This window comes from Pantherophis guttatus, chromosome 2 (genome assembly GCF_059756535.1).
Source record: "Pantherophis guttatus breed Tessera chromosome 2, ASM5975653v1, whole genome shotgun sequence".
Taxonomy (NCBI): domain Eukaryota; kingdom Metazoa; phylum Chordata; class Lepidosauria; order Squamata; family Colubridae; genus Pantherophis; species Pantherophis guttatus.
Window position 1 is genome coordinate 125,265,294 of NC_142064.1, and position 24,188 is coordinate 125,289,481.

General features: G+C 39.0%; 1 protein-coding gene across 2 annotated transcripts in view; it reads left to right on the plus strand.

Annotated features, from left to right (window-relative positions):
- Positions 1–24,188, plus strand: part of RAPGEF3 (Rap guanine nucleotide exchange factor 3) — a 76,625-nt gene that overhangs the window by 11,170 nt on the left and 41,267 nt on the right. For both annotated transcript variants that reach the window (XM_034419308.3, XM_087886666.1), the window contains 2 exons: positions 20,669–20,722; positions 22,637–22,743. In XM_034419308.3, the coding sequence (XP_034275199.2) occupies positions 20,669–20,722; positions 22,637–22,743 (161 nt within the window). The remainder of the gene's footprint in view (positions 1–20,668; positions 20,723–22,636; positions 22,744–24,188) is intronic.

Consider the following 24,188-nt stretch of genomic DNA (forward strand, 5'->3'; position numbering starts at 1 on the left):
CGTATTCTGGACTCTGTATATGGGTTGGGAGTGACAGTACAATTTTATTCTGCTCCTATCTGAGTTGGCAATCATAGTCAGTGGTGATAGAGGAGAAGGACCCAAGCCCTTGGATCTTTCTTTATAAACTTCTGCAAGACTTGGTACTCTCCTTTATGTTACTTTACATTTTTATGAAACATTTTACAGAAACCACCTGTCATTTAGGGCAGGGCTCTCCAACCTTGGCAACTGTAAGCCTGGCGGACTTCAACTCCGAGAATTCCCCAGCCAGCAAATCTGGCTGGGGAATTCTGGGAGTTGAAGTCCGCCAGGCTTACAGTTGCCAAGGTTGGAGAACCCCGATTTAGGGAGTACTTTTAGAGCAGGGATGTCAAACCCGCGTCGTATCGGGACTTTCCCCCCTTCACTAAACCAGGTGGGGGCGTGGCCAGTGTGTGATACATCCAGCCTGTGGGCTGCGAGTTTGACAGCCCTGTTTTAGAGAATTCACCAATATACCAATAACACTCAGCTTCTGCTGCCTCAGGCTTTATATATGTCAAAGATGCCATGGAAATTTTTGAAGATACCTGGATCTGGATGAAATGAAGCAAAATCCTGCCAAGCCACAATTGTTATTTGCCTGCACAGGGATGGTGTGTTTTTAAAATGCTCCATCCAAAGTCCCTAACAACAGAGTACTTCTATGATATTGCTTTTGAGAGTTACTCTGGACAGGATCACAATCTCTGATTTAGGTTCTCAATTTCCAATGAAGCAGCAGGTAGGAATTCTGGCTAGGGGGCTTGGCCTAGCTTCTGATGGTACCCCAGTTACAATCCCACCAGGACCAGGATGCCCTGGTGATGGGAACTTACTTTTTGATAATCTCACAGCTGAACTGCTGTAATGTGCTATGTACAGAGTTGCCTTTGGAGACAATATACTAGCTGCAATTGGTACAAAACATAACAGCTAGATCAGGGGTGTCAAACTCAAGGCCCACGGGCCGCATCCAGCCTGCACGGTGCTTAGATCTGGCCCACGGGGCCTCCCTGGAAACAGCAAAGGACCGGCCCATGGTGCCTCTGCCAGCAAAAACAGAACTTGTGAGGGCCGCATGCAGCCCTCCTGAGTTCTGTTTTAGCTCGCAGAGGGTTGCAGGAGGCCATCGCAGCCAAAAATGGAGCTTGGGAGCCCATTTTCACTGGCAGAGCACTCGGGCCCCCACAGGCATCCCTGACATGAGTGACATCTAGCTGGCCACGCCCCCCCGACCATGCCCTCTGCCCCCTCCCCCTCGTGGTCAAATACAACCCTGATGTGACCCTCAATGAAATCAAGTTTGACACCCCTGAGCTAGATTGTCGACTGGACAATCCCCTCAGTATAGAATGACAGTCTTTTTTATGTTGCTGCATTGGTTAGCAATAAAGTTTTGGACCCAATTCAAAGGTTGGTTGCTACCTTTAAAATCCCACATAGCATCACACCAGGATATATAGTAATGCCTTGGTAGAATCTCTTTTTGAATCTCTCTGTCCTATCTGAACATTTAGAGAAGGCATGTTTCCCACCTTACATAGTGTGTAAAGAGTAAATGACAGCTATGTACTACGAGTAAATGACATAGTTGTCCCATATTGTTGCCCTCTTTTCACCAGAGATCTTTGTGGCATTAACCCCCCTTGCATTTTGCAAGGAAGATGGTCTAATTTCATTGGGCCTTTACTCTGAGCTGGTTGTGGGCACCACGGTAGGATATCATAAGAAATTGATTGTATATACTGTAATTGTATTGATTATATTCCTAATGCAATGTTTAATCTTCTCTGGTAGTTGATGCCCAGAGTGCATCAGGGTTGGAATGAATTAGCAATCTTATTAAACCATCAATCCACAGAGAATCTCTCTAGGATAATGGCAAGATGTAGAAGAGATAGTTGGGGAAGGGCTGAAGGACCCCTGTTCGAGGGAGCCAGAGGGACCTCCCCACCACAAGAGCTTCAGGCAGTCACAGTGTAGATAGAAATACAAAGTACTTATACAATGTCTTTTGACTGGCACTGTAGAGAACCTTATGCCTGAAAGCATGCTGATAGTAAGAAAAATGGGGATGTGGAGAACTGAGCATATTTGCGTTATATTGCATAGGATTTTCACTATTTTCTTGGTAGCATTTAATATACGGCAGCTTTTAATTGGAATTGTATGTATATTGTCTTCCTATTTTAATATAATTTTTATTGAAGATTTTTACATAGTAAAAGATAAACATAAAAACATATTTAAACAAAAGTTAGAAAAAAGAAAAAAAAGATGAAAGGTATGGGAAAAAATAGAAAAGTACCTGTATATTTTAGAAACCAAAAGTAACTTTTATTTAATTTTTATTCTTTCTGATTTAAGAAAAAAAATAATAAAATATTTTCATGGGCCTTAGGCCCAGGCCTAATGGATAAGTCCATTCTGAGCCCCAAAGTAAACAAGAATACTAGACGTTAAGTAGAAAAATGTTTACAGATAATACATGTATAAATCAAAAGCAGAAACAAACTCAGTTAAACTCCTCAATTATTCATGTGGTTTTGGTCTCGGTTGGCATTTTCATCCTGTATATATTTGATGTGTCCTGAGCCCTAATGGTACAGTGCTTAGAATGTGATATTGCAGGCTAACGCTGCTCACTGCCAGGAGTTCGATATTATGGGGCTCAAGTTTGACTTGGCTTCCAACCTTCTGAGGTCAGTAAAATGAAGACCCAGATTGTTAGGTAAAAAGGTAAAGGTAAAGATTCCCCTCACACATATGTGCTAGTTGTTCCCGACTCTAGGGGGTGGTGCTCATCTCTGTTTCAAAGCCGAAGAGCCAGCGCTGCCCGAAGACGTCTCTGTGATCATGTGGTCGGCATGACTAAACACCAAAGGTGCATGGAATGGTGCTGTTCCCTTCCCACCAAAGGTGGTCCCTATTTTTCTACTTGCATTTTTTACGTGCTTTCAAACTGCTAGGTTGGCAGAAGCTGGGGCAAGTAACGGGAGCTCACCCCGTTTCGCAGCACTAGGGATTTGAACCGCTGAACTGTCGGCAATATGCAAATAATGCTTCTTCATTGTAAACCACCCAGAGAGTGCTATAAATAACTATGGGGAGATATGTAAGCCTAAATGCTTTTGCTATGGCTCCTCTTGTAATGTGAACTGAAGGAGTTATCCCGATGACAGCTGTACCTTTAACAGCAACCTCGTTCTTTGTAGTGCTGTTTTTTTTAAATAGTGCAACCCCAATAGTGCTATATAAGTGATACCGTTTGCTGAAAATTATGTCTCTGGCTTCCATGAGCCTCTGGCTCTTTTTCTGAATATTGGCTGAACTGTGACCCTTTTCCAGCATCTGAGCAGTTCACTTGAAAGGGGGAGCAGATGTGGAAGTTCAGCATAGTGACTTCCCGGATAGGGAGAATCTAGGAGGAAAAATGGAAGCAACAGGAACAAATCATCCATGTATACTGAGAATTCTGGTACAGGTAGTCCTTGACTTACCGCCATAATTGAGCCCAAAATTACTGTTGCCAAATGAGCCATTTGTTAAATAATTTTCCCCAATTTTACGACCTTTCTTGACACAGTTGTTAAGTGAGTCAATGCAGTTGTTAAATTAGTAACACGGTTGTTAAGTGCATCTGGCCTCCCTTTGCTTGTCAGAAGCTTGCCAAAGGTGATCCCATGACCCCAGGATACTGCAATTGTCATAAATGTGAGTCAGTTGCCAAGCATCTGATTTTTTACCATGGGGATGCTGCAATGGTTATAAGTGTGGACAATGGTCATAAGTCACTTTTTTCAATGCTGTTGTAACTTTGATTGATCACTAAATGAACTGTTGTATGTCGAGCACTACCTGTATAACAATATTCAGAAGATATGGTTTCTCCCTGCATTTATAGTATGTCATCTCTTTAGCCCAACTGAGTTAATGTTGTCTCCTTGGACTCCTAGTTTTGTTAGCTGAAACCTTTTAACTAGAGATGCTAATGATTGAATGATTGTCTTTCTGTTGAGTTATAGATTCTCTTTTCAGGGCAAGGTGTGGAGCCAGCCAGGAGGTAAACAGAGAAAGCAGGGAAGTTCTTAGAGGTGAGGTATTATCTGCTGTTGGCAGAACAAATGCCAAGAGGCAAGGACAGCTTGATTCTTGTGTATTTCTGACTTGGTAGCAAGCCAGATTTGGCTACAAGTCTCTGCATAGCGATTCTTACTAATCTGCTTGGCAACAGCCAGTGTATCTCTCTACCTCTTGAGAACAGAGCTGAATCAGTTAATGTTTGGAGTTCAGTTTCCAGCCTCTTCTGCCACAAAACAGGTCAGACTGGTCCCTTTCAAGCCAAGTCCCACCAACCATCCTGGACATCTTTCACCTGTTATCCAAATGAAATGCTCCTTTCGCAACGTGGCAGCAAAAATATAACTCCAGCTTCCAAAGTTTCAGATCCTGCAACTTTTTTAAAAGAAAAAAAAAAAAAAGCCAACATTTGGAGCTGCGATGGGTCAGTCAGAATTTGTTCACTTGCCCGATATTAAGGTAAGGAGAGAAAACGGGGCAGGATCCCTATGCATATTTATTTTTTCATTCGACGTTTATATATGGAACACGTTAAGTTTGATTTCTTCAGGACTAAGTTAGGCTCAACAGCAGTGTTCTCTTTCTGATCGGCTGCTAGAACTTTATTTGAAAGTATCCCATCATCAGGAGGAACTGTTTGACAGATCTCTTCAGTAGCTATTCATTATCCATGTTTATTTGAGCAGTATCTTTTCCTTATTCTCCTTTTTTGTTTGATTGTGGCTCTTCTGGAGTAGGGGAGCCAAGTATCCTTAAGTAATGTCACATCAGACTCCTCGCTCTGCCCAGAAGATTGCAACGATTAAGATGATTCTTCCTAGTGTGATTAAAATCAAACCTCTCCAGTTAAGTGACAGGGGGATTTTTCAAGAATTGAAATGTTGCTTAGCAGTGTACTGTGGTGATTAAGGTGTTGGATGACATTTAGGGAGACTTGGCTTCAGATCTCCTTTCTGTTATGAAATTGTTTAGGTGACCTTGTGCCAGTAATTCTCAATGACATAGCTAGATTGTGGTTCTGTAGCTAAGTTTGGGAGAAGGAAACACGAATTTCCATTTCCAGGAAGAAAAAAAAGTAGGAGATGAAACTACGTAAAATAAGTATATAAGTAGGAAACAAAATAAGAGGGAAGCATTTCTAGATTTAATTTGGCTTCTATAGTCACGGTGTAGGTATGTATATAGATACACACACATATGCACATACACAAAGTGTACCAAAAGTCAATTCCAATATGTTTTATGTATTATTTCTTTTTCTTTTAGAGAAAATGTCTCTTAGTACTGTATTTAGGAATGTTCAAAGGTTACGTCTCAAACAAGTAAGGACTTGTTTCGAAAAAACATCATTTAATGTAATTTTTTATAACAAATTATTTATGGCTCCTGGCTTTTGTTATACCCTTTGTGGATGTGTGTACATCTGCATCTGTGTGTGTGCATGCACCTTTGAGTCAGTTTTTGATTTCTGCCTGGACAAGTCATTGCAGTTTTCATGGCAAGGCTATTTGGAAGTACTTGCCACTGCCTGCCTATTGCCTGCTTTCTAGGGTTGAGACGACTAGCCCATCCAAAGCTGATTTTGTGCCTAAAGTGGGACTAGAAGTCATAGTCTCCTGATTTCTAGCCTGGTGTATGTATTTGGGAATAAAAAAAATCCTTAGTCCACCCCCAACCCCGTGGTGATTGACTGACAGTGGACTCCGCCTTCCCTGAGTGTGACACAGATATAGTTTGAATAAGAGAATGGCTATCTCACGATGAGGGACAGTTCTGTAGAACGGCAATAAGATTTCTGTGGGTTTGGTTTATTTTCCAAATGTGATTGGGTGAAGTGGTTTAATTAACATAGCAGAATTCAATCCTTTTTCTTCTGTTTATTTCTATTTTTCATTTTGAATTGTGAATGCCAATTCTTAAGTACCCCTTTAATCAAAGAGCAGCTAGTTTATATTATAAGTAAACCTAGCTAGATTAGATATCTATATAGTCAATACATTATTGATTCTAAGGATCAGCAGCTGAAAAGGTAAATTTGATGGATTTGGAGGGATTGCTAATCTAAGCCCAGAAAGAGTGTGCTTTTTTGTGATAATAGATTTTGATGTCCAATTTAATGGATCAATAAGAAGTTGTGGTTAAACAGTATCCAGCACATTGTGTTTCTTTTTTCTTTTTTAAAAATTTTATTATATTACATTACAGTACAATGCAAGTAAAATCGGTTAGACAGTGATATTTTCTATACAGATTAGATTCATTCTTTTTGTTATAGTGCCTCCTAATTTATCTTTGTGTTTCATGACTTGGTCATTAAAAATGATATCATTTTGTAATGGCTACAGACAGGTGGAGAGTGACATCAAAATGGAACAAAAACGGTGCCACTAAGAAACAGTAGGGAATCAATGACATGTTTTAAGGGAGTCCAACAATTTACATTAGTAAAAGAATACCCTTTTTTAAAAAAAGAGGACAAAACATACAGAAAATCCAATCCAATATGCTCAGGAATTCCCAAAGATTGAGAGCAGACTGAGAAAGAAGAAGATTGTAGGGAGAGGGAGATTGTATCTTTTTGCTTGAATACTAATTTATAGTCAAATTAACTGTGCTGAGCAAGATGTGTTTAACTGTGATTCATGCAGTGATTTAGAAATCTCAGTGAAAAGGTTCATTCGGTAAACTAAGCCAAAAGTAAATGGATCTCATTATGGTATATTATCTAGGAGAAATGTAATGCTGGTTGGTTGGAATCTCAACCATACAATAACAGCGGCTAGAGTTGTATTTGCACAAAACTGGAAAGTAGATAAAATCCCGTTGGAAGGAGAAAGTATAAAGAAAATTTTAGAATGTGCAGAAATGAATAGATTAACAATGAGAATAAAAGATAAAGAGGAGTCGATGTATTTCAAGACATGGGATAAATTTTATGATTGGTTAGAAAAGAAATATGAATAAGGATATAGAAATAAAATAGAGAATAGATGGGAGAAAACAATTAGAAAAATAAATACCTAGATGATGTCAAGTAAAAGGAGAAAGGGGAGGGGGGGTAAAAGAGAAAAAAGTGAGATACTATAAAAATGTACGCAAATGATGAAATAAAAATAATAATTCAATAAGAAATTGAAATGAGAATAAAGATAATTAGAAAATCGGGGCTGCTCGAATACCACTTTAGATTGAACTGAAAAGGGAAACAACAGGAGAGAGGGGAAGGAGTAGAGAGAGAGGAAGGGAGAATAGAGGAGAGGAGAGAAAAGGAGAAAGAAGAAAGGGAAAAGGAGAGGAAGAAAATGGAGGGGAAAGAGAAGTAGAGGAGAAGGTTAGAAGGGGGGAAGAAGCAAGGAGTGGGGGAAGAGAAGGGGAAGTAGGAAAGAGAAGGAGAGAAAGAACGAAGGAAATAGGAGAAGAGAGAGGAAGGAAGAGAAGGGGAGGAAAAGTAAAGGGTAAAAGAGCAGCCCCGAAAAAGTAAAAATTAAAAATGAAAGTTAAAAGAAAAGATGAATGAAAAATGATGGAAATGACTGTACATGTAAATGTGTTTATGAGAAGTAAAAATAAAAAAAAAATATTAAAATAAAAAAAAGCAAGAATAAGCCAGGCACCCAGTCCAACTTCTAGCAAATCCCCCCTTATTTGTGATAGAAGGAGAATTAGACAGGAGCTGGCTTCTACTGCAGCCCAGATATTTCTCCCTGTGTTTTAAACTCGGCATGCCCATTATACATTTACCTGTCCATAAAGGAGATAATTTACTGGAAATTTAGGACCTTCTGGACCTCAACTGGCACCTGAACTCGCTGGTGTCAAATGGAAAGTCGCTTACATTTTCAATGTTATCTTTGAGTACAGAAGGTGGCACCTGGCCCTTGGTACTTGGTACGAATGCCAGCCAGTCACACCTTCTCAGCTGATGTAATTGCATTGAGAGATTGCAGACCAGGCAACTTTTCTTTCTAAACTAAGGCTTGCAGCAATGATGGGAATGGTTTATCCTTTTCTTTAAACCTAATCCACAGAGTAGATGATAGGATTTAGCCCTCATTTCTATAAGTGGGATTTTCTGCACTCAACCTAGGTCAGAAATCTATCTATATATAAAAGCGAAAATCACTCATGCATTACTCGTGGAATCTCCAGAACCGTAAAGCCTACAAGCTTGAAATTTGCCATGAATGTCCCTCTTGGCTTCTAGGTGCTCACTAAGAAAGGATTTTTCGAAATGACCATCAGAGCATTAGTATTTCCTATATTATTATAACATGCTCTGATGCTAATTAGTTAGACGTTCTACTCCCCCTCTCAACTTGAAAATAACTCTGGAGAGAATGGGATAGCATAGGACAGGCTTCTGTGGGACAAGCCTCATGGAGAGAAGGGGCTAGAAAGCCTGAGGGAGAGAAGGGGATAGGATAGGAGACGTTTCTGTGGGGCAAGGCTGAGGGAGAGAAGGGGAGAGGATAGTGGAGGATTCAAGCTGTAAGTGTCGATTTATCAAGCCCAATCACATAGTTTCATAGCGAAGCACAGGGATCCAGCTAGTAAAAAAGAAAAAGGAATCGGTAGTTTACATGATTAATACAATATTTGATCCATGATTCTAGTTCTTGAGCGATTTCAAAAGAATGAGATCCTTCTCCCTCTTTCCCCCCCACCTCTCTGCTCCCCAGTCTTATGTTACTTAAAAGCATGCTTGCTCTTATGGCATAGTGGAGGGGAGAGATCCCTGGCTACAGGAAGGGGTAAAATGGTGTCCATTTTTTTCTGTCCTTTGCTTTCCTTGCAACTTTCCTAAAGGCTGTAGCACTTGATTATTCAAAGAAATCAGAAGGAGCCAGCTAGCATGTTCTGACTAGCAAATGTTATTAAAAGGCATAAGCTTTGGTGAGCTGCTGCCAGGGTGGATTTGATTTAAATCGAGTTGATTTAAATCACAATTTAAATCATGATTTAAATCACTAGTAAAAAGGCTTGATTTAAATCAATTTGATTTAAATCATAATTTTTAAAGAGCAACTGTCATCTCTGCTACTCCTTTGACCCACTGTTGACTCACCGATAGTCCCAGTGTTGCAGAATATACAGCCTCATGCTACATAACTAAGCTCCATTTCATGCTGAATAAACTAAATTATTTATGTATCTTAAATAGAAAACTATCTTACGATAGATTTTTACCCCAAAAGTTTTTTATTAAAATAAATTCGATAAAAATCAAAAAAATCCGATTTAAATAAAAAAAACCCGATTTAAATTAAAAAAATCTGATTTTTTTTTATTTTTTTAAAAAAATCATTGATTTTTATCCACCCTGGCTGCTGCTCACTTCATCAGTTGCACCTGGTGGAATTGTGGCTCATGAGAACGTCCATCTCTAATACTGTAACATTACCAAACTCCTCATTTTTTCAGCACCATAAACAAACTTGGCTGTTCTCCTCCAATATCTGATCAGTTAAAGGTAAACGAAAAGGCAACAGTGACCAACTTAGTGGGGTTTTTTTTTTTTCCCCTGCATGATTTCTGGGCATAAACATGTCCCATTTTAGCTTATTGGCAAAGGGAAGGAAGACATGAAGAGGCCTGTGCAGAACTGGGGCATGTCAGTTTGGCCTCAGTCAGCAGACGGTTTGCCTGTGAGTTGCCGCTTCTGCTTGGAGCTCAGCCCAGGCTGGAGGCACTGTTGCTCACTCCAGCAGCTGGCCAGCCCTTGTGATGTTTGTCGTGTAAACAGGTTAAGAGGCGGGTGCTGTTTGTGCTCCCCAGCGAGGGAAATGAGCAGCCCTGTCGAGCTGGCAGGACACCTTGGGAGGGAAGGGAGAAAGTGTTCTCCTGGGAGGACATTTCTTCGAATCCGTAAAAAAAACACATTAGTGGTGGCCCTATCGCTTCCTGAAATCTCCACGATCGAGAAAGAAAGGGACAAAGGGGGCCTTTACGTCAAGCCTGGACTGGTACTCTCAGAGCTGAGATCATTTTCGATCTTTGGCTCAGATTGAGAAGCAAGATATAAAAATAAGATAATTTTCCATCACCCTTGAGGAGATAGTAGATGCAAATGGGCTGAATGTGCTTCCTAAATCTGCCTTGGAGTGGCTTGCAGGCTGCTGGCCCATCTTCTGCCCTGTTGCCTTTGCTTGACTCTCTCTCTGTCTTTATCATTAACACAATAATAGAATTGGAAGAGACCTGGAGGTCTTCTAGTCTAACCCCCTGCAACAAAGAGAAAGCCAAATCTTTCTTGCTTCAAGGAGGATTTGGAAAGACAGGCTAGAGTCACTTAATAGTGAGACAGGCAGCATATAAATTTAATAAATAAACAAATGAGGAGCCTGAGTGGCGTAGGAGGCTAATGCCTCCTAAGGCAGCATTTAACATCCAGCTGCCTGCAATTACTACAAGTTCGAATCTCCCCAGGCTCAAGGTCGACTCAGCCTTCCATCCTTTCTAAGGTGGGTAAATTGAGGACCCAGTTTGTGGGGGCAATAAGCTGACTTTGTATAAATATACAAAAGTATGAAGGCTATTGCTTAACGCATTGTAAGCCGCCCTGAGTCTCCGGAGAAGGGCGGCATATAAATCAAATTAAAAAAAAAAATCAATCAAAGTATATTCCTGTCAGCCTTTATAATTCCTCCTCTGTGCTGATTAAATCTTGCTCTTTCAGCCTTCTTTCACTGACGTATGTTACATAACAGTGGTATGGCATCATTTCTTACAGCATAAGAAGAAGGTCTTTCTTAAGCTAGGTTCAGCCTGTGGTTTCCCAAACTCTTTGTTTTTTCTTGCCAATGTTTAGGAAGTGGCTTGCCATGAATTTCTTGCAGGATTTAAAAAAATACTTTTGAAGTTAGCATCCTGCTGATCTTCCCTCCAAATTTACTACAGTATAAGCCAGATGAAACCCCTAATTCTGAAATTAGTCAAAATTGGCCTCATGCTGCCGCCTGCATGATTTTCACCACCATGTTAAAAAAACCCTCAGATGGTATGTCTTGAGTGGATAATAACACAGGAAAGTTCACACATTTTTCCTGAAGTTTATATGAATCAGGTAATTTAGGTGGTTATTATCCAGGAGAAGAGAGAGTTGTCTAAACCTGTGTATGTGGCGTGCCCCCAGGTTTTTTTTTAAAACTTAGTTAAATAGACTTAACAGATTATTTATAAGCATCTTTATTTATTTCATCTATGCGTATTTGCATATTAATTAAATAATGGTTCTGAAGAACGTGCTTATGGATTACATGTGTACACATGACAGCAAGCATCACTTTGAGAAGAATATTTCTATGTGAGTGAAATGGGACAAAGTGGCTTAAAATCCTCCGTAAAAAATGTTGTTTTAAAAGAACTCTAAAACAGGGCAGCGTAAGCAGTAATGAGCAAGTGAACAGGGCGAGCATTACAGGGGTGAAATTCACTTACCTTTCCCTACCGGCTCGGCTCACACACACCTCTTCTACGCATGCGCAGAACCTTCTGCGCATGCGCAGAGGGTAAAAAACAGGTTGTGATGATGTCCGGGCGAGTGGGCGGAGTCTCTCGCTGCCGGTGTTACCGGATTGTGCGATCCGGATAGATCCGGCTGAATTTCATCTAATTGCAAATAACATTGTTTACAAAATGTTTTGTGACAGCATTTTATCAATGGAATTGATCAGGAGGAAGAGACAAGGAAGAAAGAAAAAGCTGTAAATTCTGAGAGCTTGAATGGTCAGCTCCAGGTATGAAAAAGTCATAATAACTGCTGGTTCCAAGGGCTGGATCTTAAGAACTGCGGCTGCTTAATATGAGTGATTGAACAACTCCTCTCTGCTTGTAGTACAGGTAGTCCTCGACTTACGACCACAACCGAGCCCAAAATTTCTTTCGCTAAGTGAAACATTTGTTAAGTGAGTTTGCCCCATTTGATCATCTTTCTTGCCATAGTTGTTAAGTGAATCACTGTAGTTGTTAAATTAGTCAAACCGTTGTTAAGTAAATCTGGCTTCCCCATTGACTTTGCTTCTAAGAAGGTCGCAAAAGGGGATCACGTGACATCGGGACACTGCAATGGTCATAAATATGAGTCAATTGCCAAGCATCTGAATTTTGATCACATGATCATGGGGATGCTACAATGGTCGTAAGTCTGAAAACTGGTCATAAATCAGGTTCGCCTGATTCGCCAATTGCGTCCCTTTCTAGACCGGGACTCATTACGCACAGTCACTCAAGCCCTCGTCATTTCCCGACTTGACTACTGCAATGCTCTCTACATGGGGCTCCCCTTGAAGTGCACCCGGAAGCTCCAACTGGTCCAAAATGCGGCCGCGCGAGTAATTATGGGAGCAACATGGCGCTCACATGTAACACCTTTTCTACGCGAGCTGCACTGGCTTCCGGTGGCCTTCCGAGTGCACTTCAAGGTGTTGGTTCTTACCTTTAAAGTGCTCCATGGCTTAGGACCTGAGAACTTACGAGACCACCTGCTGTAACCGATAACCTCCCACCAACCAATACGCTCTCACAGAGTAGGTCTACTCATAGTACCATCATTAAAACAATGTCGTCTAGTAGTTCCAAGGGAGAGAGCCTTCTCTGTGGGGGCACCTACTCTTTGGAACAAAAAACCCCCTGGAATACGAATAATCCCAGATCTTTGCACTTTCCGATGTGCCCTGAAGACCTTTCTGTTTCAACAAGCAGGGCTAGCATAAACATCTAAATTCTATGCCAAGGTCTTAGCAGATACACCAAGTTGACTCAATTTATTATTTACTGTTTATAAAAAAAATAAAAAAATAAAATTATATGTATATGAAATCTTAATCTGTTCACCGCCCTGAGTCCTTCGGGAGAAGGGCGGTATAGAAATTCAATAAACAAACAAACAAACAAACAAACAAATAAATAAATAAATAAAGTGCCATTGCAACTTTGAATGGTCACTAAACGAACTGTTGTAAGTCGAGGACTGCCTGTATGGAATATAAGATAGCAAATTTCCAGTGAACAAATGATCATTGAGAATGAATAAGAGTTTGTTGGTAGTGTCCCTAACAACCTTTTCCTCTTAATGAGTAGCATGTTTTTGGCGCATTGAGAGTCTGAGAAGGGAGAACATGAAGAAATAAAAATGTTCTGTTAATGGTGTTGAAGAAACAAAAGTGAAGATGAGCAGACAGAAATCTATAGTCCTGACTGAAAATGTTTATGATTAAGAAAAAGTCAGAGAATCGAAACTTGAGTGTGGCCACCCTTCAGCAGATCAGGGCATATGCAGTTTTATCACATCAAAAAGAAAAAAAGAAAAAAGAAGAAAAGAAGTGGTACAAAACAGCTGACAAAGAAAGTAAACAAAGGGACATATTCAGTGGATGAGCAACTAAAAGCAAGAAGCAATTAGAAGAAATTTTGCACCAAAGGAATCGAGAGACAGCTTTGAAATGCTCACCAAAGAAATAGGCTCTGAGCATTTATGGAGGGGAAAAAAAGGAGCGACAATGCTCAATAGGAGACAGAGAACAATTGTGTCAGCTGATGGCCAATGGCCAAGAGGAGCCCAAACAAACATATATTACCTCATGAATTGTGTTGTTTTTCAAGATTAGAGATTGTGGTTTTGAAAATTACTTTTTTCCCCCTGCTGATCCACTTAGGGACAAATAACACTGCAAAGTACAGCTACAGCTACAGCTGTATCATTATGCACTCTGAAGATATAGTAAGGAAGCTCAAAGAAGATGAAATCAGGTAAAGGATATTGTATGTAGAGAGTAATTTAAGGAATGTAGGTGACTTGGAATAAGGGTAATGAGAAATAAAATAAGGGAGATATTGATACAAATATGGGGAGAGATGAGACAGAAGCACTATAGGAAAATTCTGAGATGGCTTTCCACCATGGAGGCTATAATATATCCAAATATACTAGAAATGGGTAAAACGGTCAGATACAATGAATTATTAGATGGGGGAGGGAACCTTAAAACAAGAGAAGAATTGATGGAAGAAGGTATTTCTATAGATTGGTGGCCATATAACCAAATTAAATCTAGATATAAAAAAGATAAGGAGGAATTTGGCATTGAAACGAGCATAAATGGATTTGACAAGATATGGATGGGTACGGACGACAAAATTCTAGCTAAATTGTATAATTATTTATTGGAGTACGATATGGCAGAGGAAGTAGTTAAAGAACCGATGTTAGCATGGGCCAAAAACATAGGACAGAATATAAATCTGAACGAATGGGATTCAATATGGAATAATAATCTTAAAATGACAAAGGCGACGGCTTACAAGGAAAACCAATACAAGCTGTTTTATAGATGGCATATGGCCCCAGCTAGGATAGCGAAGATCTACCCCAATTCGAGCCCTAAATGTTGGAAATGTGACCATCAGCAGGGTACTTTTTACCATTGCTGGTGGACATGTAATCAGGCACAAAAATTCTGGAGGATGATATGGATATGGATTAGAGAAATAATAAAAGAAAATTTTGATTTCGACCCAAAAGCCTTTCTCCTGGGAATTTTGAAAACTGAATATGCAAAAAAGAAAAAGTATTTAATTATACATATTCTGACAGCCGCTAGAATTTCCTTTGCCCAGTATTGGAAAGAAAAACAAATACCACCTCAAGAACATGTTATTGGAAAAATATTGGAGTGCGCCGAAATGAACAAACTGACTTTAGAAATTAATGACAGAGAAGATTCGGAATTTTATAGCGTGTGGGACATGTGGTACGAATGGATGGGGAAAAGAAATAAAGAAGGAAATAAAGGTTAAATATTAACTAATTAACAAAATCTATATGAATAGTATTATATTTAGCCTTAGAGAGTTGAGTACTATTATCTTGAAGTGCTTTGAAATTAAATCTAGCTTTAAGAAACAATATCAAATGAAAGACAAGTAATAATGCATGTAGATGTATATATGTATATAATTGCACCAATGAACCGAAAATGTACCGATTGTATCACTATATGTTATAATAAAAATCAAATTAAAAAAAAAAAAGGAATAAGGGTAATGAAAGAGATGTGGTAAAAATAAACATGTACAGAAGAAAGAAATAGTTTGGCCTTTGAAAGGCTAGAAGTGTGAATCCCTTTGTTTGATTATTTTTCTTTGTCAGCTCTTTTGTAGTATTACCTTTCTCTGATCTGATCAATCATCATATATTTTAATCTGCTGAAGGGTGGACACACATGATTCCTTATTTAATGACCACTTGTTTAACAATTATTTAAACTTACAATGGCACTGATTGATTGGTAGTTATAACTAGACCTTGTACTGACAGCTGGCACAGTGTCCTTTCAATCATGTGACTATGACCCGGGTACATGGTGTCCAGCTTATAGTTATGATATTGCAGCATCCCACGGTCAGGTGATCCCAATTTGAAGCTTTCCTGCTGGTTTTACACAAGCAAAGTCTGCAGGAAACCTGGCAGAAAATTGGAAGTAATGGTCATATGAGGTCCTTGCTCAACGACTCCATGTAGTTCTCACTTAATGATGGCAACCAGGACTGTTGGAACTGCCATCACTAAGCAGTGTGGTCATGTGATTTTTCAATTTATGATGGCATTGCTTGACAATGGAGTTTCCAGTCCCAATTTCTGTTGTTAAGTAAAGACTACAAATAGATAATGTTGGATCTGATGGAGTTCAGTGGAGAGAGAGAGGGGAGAACTGAATCTGATTAGGTTTTTAAAGCATGATGGCTGGTAGTTGAAATTAAGTTGAATTCTAGGAATTGAAGTCCACCAGTCTTAAAGTTGTCAAGGTTGGACACCCCCCTTTCCCCCCGGCTTAAAGAAAAATAAGATATATTGCTGTGCCAAGGTGGAGAGGACGAAACTCTGGATTTCAGAAAGAGCAACAGTGGAGACCGGTGGCTTTTTGTGAGGTGGCTGTGAGGGGCTGAAGAGAGAATGTGCCACTTTATTCTTAGTGATGGGTCCTGGAAATAAGATGCAACCAGGGATTCAACAGGCTCCCAACCTTTTAGCCTTTGAAAGCCGTTGAGACCTGACTTTTTTTTTTACTGAGGCACTGGGATAGGATTGTGTAGGTAGATATAGGTAGTCCTTGACATGTGATCACAATTGGGGCCAGAATTTCCATTCTTAAGTAAGACGAGTTACGGCCAATTTTATGATTTTTTTGCTGGTGGTTAAGCAAATCACTGAAGTTTTTAAGTAAATCATCTGGTTGAATGTGATTATTGGATGCCTAATTAGAATGTACTCTTCGGGTAACAGAGTTTAGTTTTGCTAATGACATCAGACTTCTTGGGACCAGCATGGTATGTCAAGGTGCTTTCTGCTCCAAAGTACCACAATAGCACACCTGCTACTTTGCTTTCCCTACAATGTTTAATAATAGCTTGCTGAAGAAGATGCCGTGTATAAGATGCCTTGTAGCATGATGTGTGAACTCAGCTGCTGCCTGCTGTCTTCAGCGTCAAATCATACAATGCCTTCCTATCGGGGTGGGTTCTACTTACCTTTATTATCAGTTCACATCGTGCCTGCGCGCGCTCTTCTGCGCATGCACAGATCACCTATGATGACATCCGGGTCAGTGGGCAGAGCCTCCTGGCGGTTTTACTACCAGTTCTTGCAAACCGGTCCGAACCGAGGGCAACCCACCACTGCTTCCTATGCATTTTTATTTTGAAATAAGTTACTACACACTGTGTTCAATGGGTTTTTATTCCACGGTTAACCGTGTTTGCCTTATCTCGGATTTCACTTTTGTGTTTTGCCAGATGTTAATCCGAACTTCCACTGTCCTTCCTCTTTCTTGGTTTCTTCTTCTGAGTTGAATATAAACTGGCCGTCTGTGCCAGAAAAATGCTAATCTTTCATGTCCATGTTGCAAGCTGATTAGTATCTAAAGCAGCTACTGAAAAGAATGTGAGGAATACAGTTGTGTTTATTGAAATGTTTTCGTGGGCTCTTGTTATAGCACTCAGCATTCCGGAGCATTCCAGCCAAGCCACTCTGCAGTTTGCTGAAGTGTCAAAGGGAGTAACTCTTGTTGTTTGCTGCCTGCTTGTTATGTCATTTAATTTCTTCTGTTTACGCACAGCTGGCTCAAGAGGGGGCTGAGAGGGGAAAAAAAATCAAAATGCCATTCCTTCCCATTCTGCTGTCCATAAAAAAACACTGCTTGAACTTTCACATCTTTGTAGTAATGATATTTTTCAGCAACGGCAGACTGTACATCCTTGGTATCCACAGGGAAACAGGGATATTGGTATTTTCTTTGTGGTTTTATTTTCTACACACAGATGTAACACCATAACCTCCAGCAAATATACATTATATGATCCTCAATGATCATATAACAATGTTCTTTCCTTCACTCCCTTATCTCCCTGATAAGCATTTGTTGGTGACATCCTGATACCGTCACATTTCCATTACTGTATGTCAGGGTTGGAGAATCTGTATCCTTCCAGATGTTTTCAGAATTGGTCATGCTAGTGGGAGCTGTTGAAATTTGTCATTTGGCAACATATGCTGGGTCATCAAGTCACCATCCCTGGGTTATTGGCAAAGCATGTGAGTTCAAGAAGGGACTACAAAAACACTCCCACAGTTTTTCCAATTTATATAATCAGAAATGAATGTGGTCTGATTTGCCTACCAACATGCCATTTGAAAAGGCTGTTGTAGCAATTGAGTGTCCACCCAGCCATTTATCTCTTACGTTGTGGGTTTTCAAGGAGTACTGTGTGTGAATAACCACAAAGCCTCTACAAGTGCTGGTTAAGCAGGGATGTGCATTTGAGTTTTCTTTGGGATGAAATGGGAGTTCAAATTATCTCTTCAAATGTTTATTTACTTTTTAAAGTTGCTTTTAGTTATAGCTTCTATGCCTGACCTATGACTGTAATATAATACCATTCCTCATCAAATGTTAATTGGACTTTCTCTCAAAATGACTGTAGTCCTCCATAAGCAAAATAATATATGCTCAGCAGCTGCAGAAAGGTCTGAACTGGGGCTCTTCTTCCTTTGCAAGTCACAGAATTGGAAATCAGTGTGAGTCACAATTAGTAGAAGAGGGTGTGGAAGGAAGGGAACAAGAAAAACTGATAAAAATGTTCTGATTTTTTTTTTTTTGAGGGTGGGGGAGTTTACATGTTTAAAAAAATCTATTATATCAAAGCAGCCTATATCAATATTTCCATCTATCTTGGCTAAGGTGATGTTACCCTCTTAGTAATCAACTGTAGTTCTCATGATGCTCACAACCCTGTATTTCATTTATTTTTCAATTGTGGAAAAACATGGAAGAGCAAAATCCTTCCTCTTTTGTTCACTTCATATACATGGCTAGATTAAGCCTATTTCCTATGAGAAAATTGTTTGCATTTATTCATGGTTGTTTTTAATGCGAAGAATCTACACTCCCTTGACTGGGATTATCTGATCTTTTTTAAAACATGACCGCTTGCCTCTTTTCGAACAAATTTTTGTTTTACATTCCCTTCGATTCCATCTGCTTGTAAAGTCAGGCTTGTACATGTATCTAGGTACAGCTATCTATGTATCAAGATAGGTTGATAAATGTTCATTTTCAGCTGCTTTGGCGTGAAAGACACCTGCTTGCTGTGAAAAAGCAGCAAGAATGATATTTCTACAGTAAATGCCAGTGGAATATTCCTTTCTTCCTTTTTTAAAAAAAATGCCATATTTGGTTACAGTATCATTTTATTCACATCAAAGCAGTCAAAGAAGGTGAAAGCTTGCCTTCAAGAAGTTATGGGAGATGTAATAACGAACCGCAGCAAGAATGGTATTTGCACAAAATTGGAAAGCAGAAAAAATCCCTACAAAGGGAGAGGTAATTAAGAAAATATTGGAATGTGCAGAAATGAATAGATTGACATTGGCAATTAAAGGGAAAGAAGAGTCGGAGTATTACAATATATGGGGAAATTTTATCAATGGATAGAAAGCGAGTATAGACAATAAATAATGTAAAAGTAAGAATTTTGGGAAGAATATGTTGTAGTACGTTAAAATTAAATGAAAGAGGAAAGATAAATGTACGCATTAAGAAAACGATGATAAATGTTGAAAATGATCTAGGAGCCTGAGTGGCGCAGCAGACTAATGCTACTGTTAAAAGGTAGTATTTAGCTTCCAGCTGCCTGCAATTACTGCAAATTCAATTCTCACCAGGCTCAAGGTTGACTCAGCCTTCCATCCTTTCTAAGGTAGGTAAAATGAGGACCCGGTTTGTGGGGGCAATAAGCTGACTTTGTATAAAAAAAATATACAAAAGTATGAAGACTATTGCTTAACACCTTGTAAGCTGCCCTGAGTCTCCGGAGAAGGGTGGCATATAAATAAATAAATAAATAAAAAATGATGACACAAAAATGTTGTACCCAGATGATACATGGGTTGATTAATGATGTACAGGAATGATAAAAGAGATGTAATTATAAAGCAAAAAGAATTTGAAATGAAGATGTAGGTAAATAGAACACCGGGGCTGCTCAAATACCATTTTAGATTGAATTGAAAATGGAAACAATAAGGGAGTAGAAAAGGAGAGAGGAGTAGAGAGAGGGAAGGAGGGAGGTAGGGAGGAAAGGAGAGTGAGAGATAGAAGAGAGGGAAAAGGAGAGGAAGAAAAGGGAGGGGAAAGAAGAGTAGGAGAGAGGGTTAGACAGGGAGGAAGAAGAGAGGAGTAGGGGAAAGGAGAGAGGAAGTAGAAAAGAGAAGGAGAGGAGGAATGAGGAAAGTAGAAAGAGATATAAGAAGGAAGAGAAGGGAAGAGGAAGAGGAAAGGTTGTGGTAAAATAAAGGAGAGGAAATGGTAAAAGAGCAGTCCCGAATAACTAACAAATGAAAGTAAATGGATAAGATGAATGATTAATGATGAATAAGAGACTGTACATTTAAATACGTTTATGAAAAATAAAAATAAAAAACTTTTTACACAAAAGAAGTTATGGAGCTTCATCACTGGAAGCTTTCAAGAAGAGACTGGACTGCCATTTGTCCAAAATGGTGTAGGTTCTCCTGCTTGGGTGGAGGATTGGACTAGATGATTTACAAGATCCCTTCCAACTCTGTTAATCTGTTAAAGATTTGTTAAAGTCGAAATATTTTTTTTTAAACCGTTTATGATTCCTGTTTTGTTATTCATTTAAACTGCATATTATTGTAGAAAATAATTGAATTTTCTGGAGCTCCAGAACTAACTGTTTGAAAGTGCTGTAAGATTTTTTTAAAACTGGTGTGTGCTTGTGTTTGTGCACACATGCTGCCATAGGTAGGTAGCTATAATGAAAAATGAATCAGATTCTAAAATAAGACTTGGAACTATACTAACATATACCAGTATAACATAATATAAAAATAAATCTCACACCGGGTCCCTTGGTCATTTCCTTTGAGTGGAGGATACTACAATATTTGTATTGCCCTGGCCTTAACAAATGTAAGAGATAGTTCCTTCCTCACTTTGTAAAATGTCTATGGAAATGTCCTTGATTTTTGTTTGGTTTTTGTTTCCAGACTCCTCTTCCAGAGAGTGAATCAACTCTGGTGCCTGGCCACAACCTAAAGCAGGTAATAAACACGATATGTGCGCAAACAAAAAAGTATCAGCTATAATGTAACAAAGCTCACTCATTCCTTGAGTTCTAGCACCACCATCTCTAAATAGGTTTCCTCTACAAAAGTTGTCCATTCCAGGCAGTCTTGGTAGTTGTAATGCCAACATCTCCAGAAGATTCCAAGTTTTGGAAGATGGACCTCTGTGGTTCATTGTAACACTACACATAGTAAAGCAGCTCAGCCAGCAATGAATTTACTAATGGAAGTCCTTCATTCAGATCTGTATTCTGCTTTGAATTTGCTAATTATCTGTTTGACACATTCTTTCTGCAGTCTGGGCGAGCTGTTCTAATTATTATGATAAGTTGGTGCTTGTAGAATAATGTGATCACATGAAAATACTACCTACTTTATTCATACTATAAGAGCTGGAGACATCTCATGTTCCTTACTGATTCTATTGACCACAAGAATGTAACATTTATATTTAGGAATCCTGGTTGTTAATTCTTGATTGATGTTTTTGTTGTGAACATACAAGATTATGCAAATTCAGGTTGCACATTTTTTGGATTCAAATTCAGAACAGGCATTTCAAAACATGGGAACACCCACATACCATCTGTTTGCATCTCCTGAAAAGCTGCTTAAATTTTACAAATTTAATTTTTTTAAAAAAAAATCAAAGCTCAAATGTATTTGTTTACAACTCTGATTTTAAGTAGCTTTTCAGGAGATGCAAACACATGCATTTGAGGTGAGATCATTTTAAAAAACACAGTTTTATAGGAATTATCTCTTTATGGCAGTCTAGTTTTTAAAATATTTTATCACCCACATGCTCCTAGGCACTTTTAAATGCACCTGTAAGACACAAGGGATCAGACTACAGGTAGTTCTTGACTTAGGACCACAGTTGTGACTGACATTTCTGTCGTATGTTCTTGTAGTCATAAGTTGATTCATACCAAATTTTACAACCATTTTTATGGCAATTATTAAGCAAATCACTGCAGTCGTTAAGTCAATCACATGATCATTAACCAAATCCAGCTTTCCCAATGGGTGTTTTTATGCCACTTTTTCCCAGAAATTGGCAACTAGTCATAAATACAAGCTAGCAGTAGCCAAGCACCCAAATTGTGATCACTGACTGTGGGAGTGTTGCAATGATTGTTAAGTGCCTTGATAGTACAGTGGTTTGGTGCACCCTGTCATTAACACAGCTGCCTGCAATTTCTGCTGGTTCGAATCTCTCCAAGGCTCAAGGTTGACTCAGCCTTCCATCCTTTCTAAGGTAGGTTAAATGAGGACCCAGTTTGTGGGGGCAATAAGCTGACTTTGTATAAATATACAAAAGAATGAAGGCTATTGCTTAACGCATTGTAAGCCGCCCTGAGTCTCCGGAGAAGGGCGGCATATAAATCAAATTTAAAAAAAAAAAGTGTGAGTGTAGGCCATAAGTCACTTTTTCCAAGGCTGTCATAACTTTGAACCGTAATTAAACAAATGGTTGCAAGCCAAGGACCGCCTACCAATGGCTACGAAGCATGATGGTTATGGAACATCCATGTGAATCGGAGGCAGGGTGAATTGTAATACCCTTTATTGGGTGATATGAATGGGAAGATGATATGTAGATAGGCAATCTCCATTCTGGGAGTACAGTTCTAGAGCTTAGGGTTGCTTTTCTCATTTTTTTTAAAAAAAGAAATCATTTTTATTTGTATAAAAAATGCTGTTCTATATATTTGCAAAGTGTTTATCAACATAGTGCAAGTGTTTCTGCTAATGCTTTGGTTAGAGATGACTTCTTAAAGCATGGCTAGCAGCTCTGTCCTCTTGCCCAAATTAGTATTCACTGACATTTGAATAGCCGGAAGATGAGATCAAGTACAGTAGCCCCTCTTACATTTTATTTTGCAGGCTTCCTCCAACAAAATTCGGAGAGCAGGAAGGCTCCTCTGCGCACACTTGATAGTCATGTATCCAGATATAATCCGCGACCATAAGCATCACCTCAGGCTTCACAGGTATGTATACATGTGGGCGGGCCCCTGGAGCAAGAAATTAAAAGCAACTGGCACTTCTGTTCCCCCCCCCCCCTCTCATGGGCTAGGTTGAAAATGAGGTACAGGTAAATGACATTACTGTTTTCGCTAAAGATTTTATGAGTGCCCTCACGAGCAAAATATCCAGGGATATGTTACATGAGAACAATGAGGCTTCTGAGTGTAGATTTGCACAAGTCTGGAACTCTTTCCTTGACAGTATTCAGTTTCCATTGAATTAACTGTTCTAGAAGAAAAACCTTGCAGAATCTTGTACAATAATTGTTTGTTTCAGCAATCATTAAGTAGCCACATGACTGACTGACTGACTGACTATATCTATCTATCTATCTATCTATCTATCTATCTATCTATCTATCTATCTATCTTTCATATTTCCTAACTGCCCATCTTCCTAAGAGAGGGTCTCTGGCCGGTGTATGACTTATGAGGGCATTTATTTGCATTCATTTTTACCTGTACCTATAAATTGGCTTTATTATATGGATAATGAAACAAACACAATGTTAAAAAATTGTGATACTTATGTAGTTATTTACCAAGCACATCTAAATTATATGACAGTAACCAAAATATTTTTACAAGGCATGTCACAAGGCACCCCTATTGTTTGAAAATTGAAAGTTGAAAAATGTGACATGCCCTAAAATTGTATATGCATGTATCCAAAACCATATGAAAGTGGTTTTATACTACATGTTCTCATATAAATGTCAGTTAATGAACCCGGAGTGATTTGAATTCCATTGATTAGAGTTCCCTGATTACAGATGAAACAAAATTAGAATTTTAGGTTTTCAAGATATCTAATGTTGTTTAATCCATGATTAAAGAATGGATTTTATTAAGGAATACAAGACTATTGACATTGGAGGGTCATGATTTACAACTGGGTTGGCATGCCTTTTGATGGTACGGGAAACAAAGGATACATGGATATTTCCAAAGGCATTATGTAAGAAATGGTTTGCTATCAGTGTGGGAGAGAGTGAAAGAAAAACATTATTTGAATATTCCAATGTGGCTTTCTACAATAGAAGCGGTGACATACCCAAATATTGTGAACATGGGGAATATTGTTATAAAGACATTTTGACAGATCGGGGAGAACTGAAACAAAAACAAGAACTAGAGAGTCAAGGGATTGAGATAGATTGGTATACAAGACTGCAAATACAATCAAGATATGAAGCAGATTGTAGGCAATATGGCTTTAACTTGGAGAAATCAGAACTGGATGAAATATTGACAGGAACAGATGAGAAAATGATTAAGAAATTATATAATTATTTATTGCATATTAGACTAGAAGATGAAGAAGTAAAAGAAACAATGATAGCATGGGCAAAGAATTTTGGATACACCATAGAATTGGACAAATGGCAACAACTTTGGGAAAGAAATTA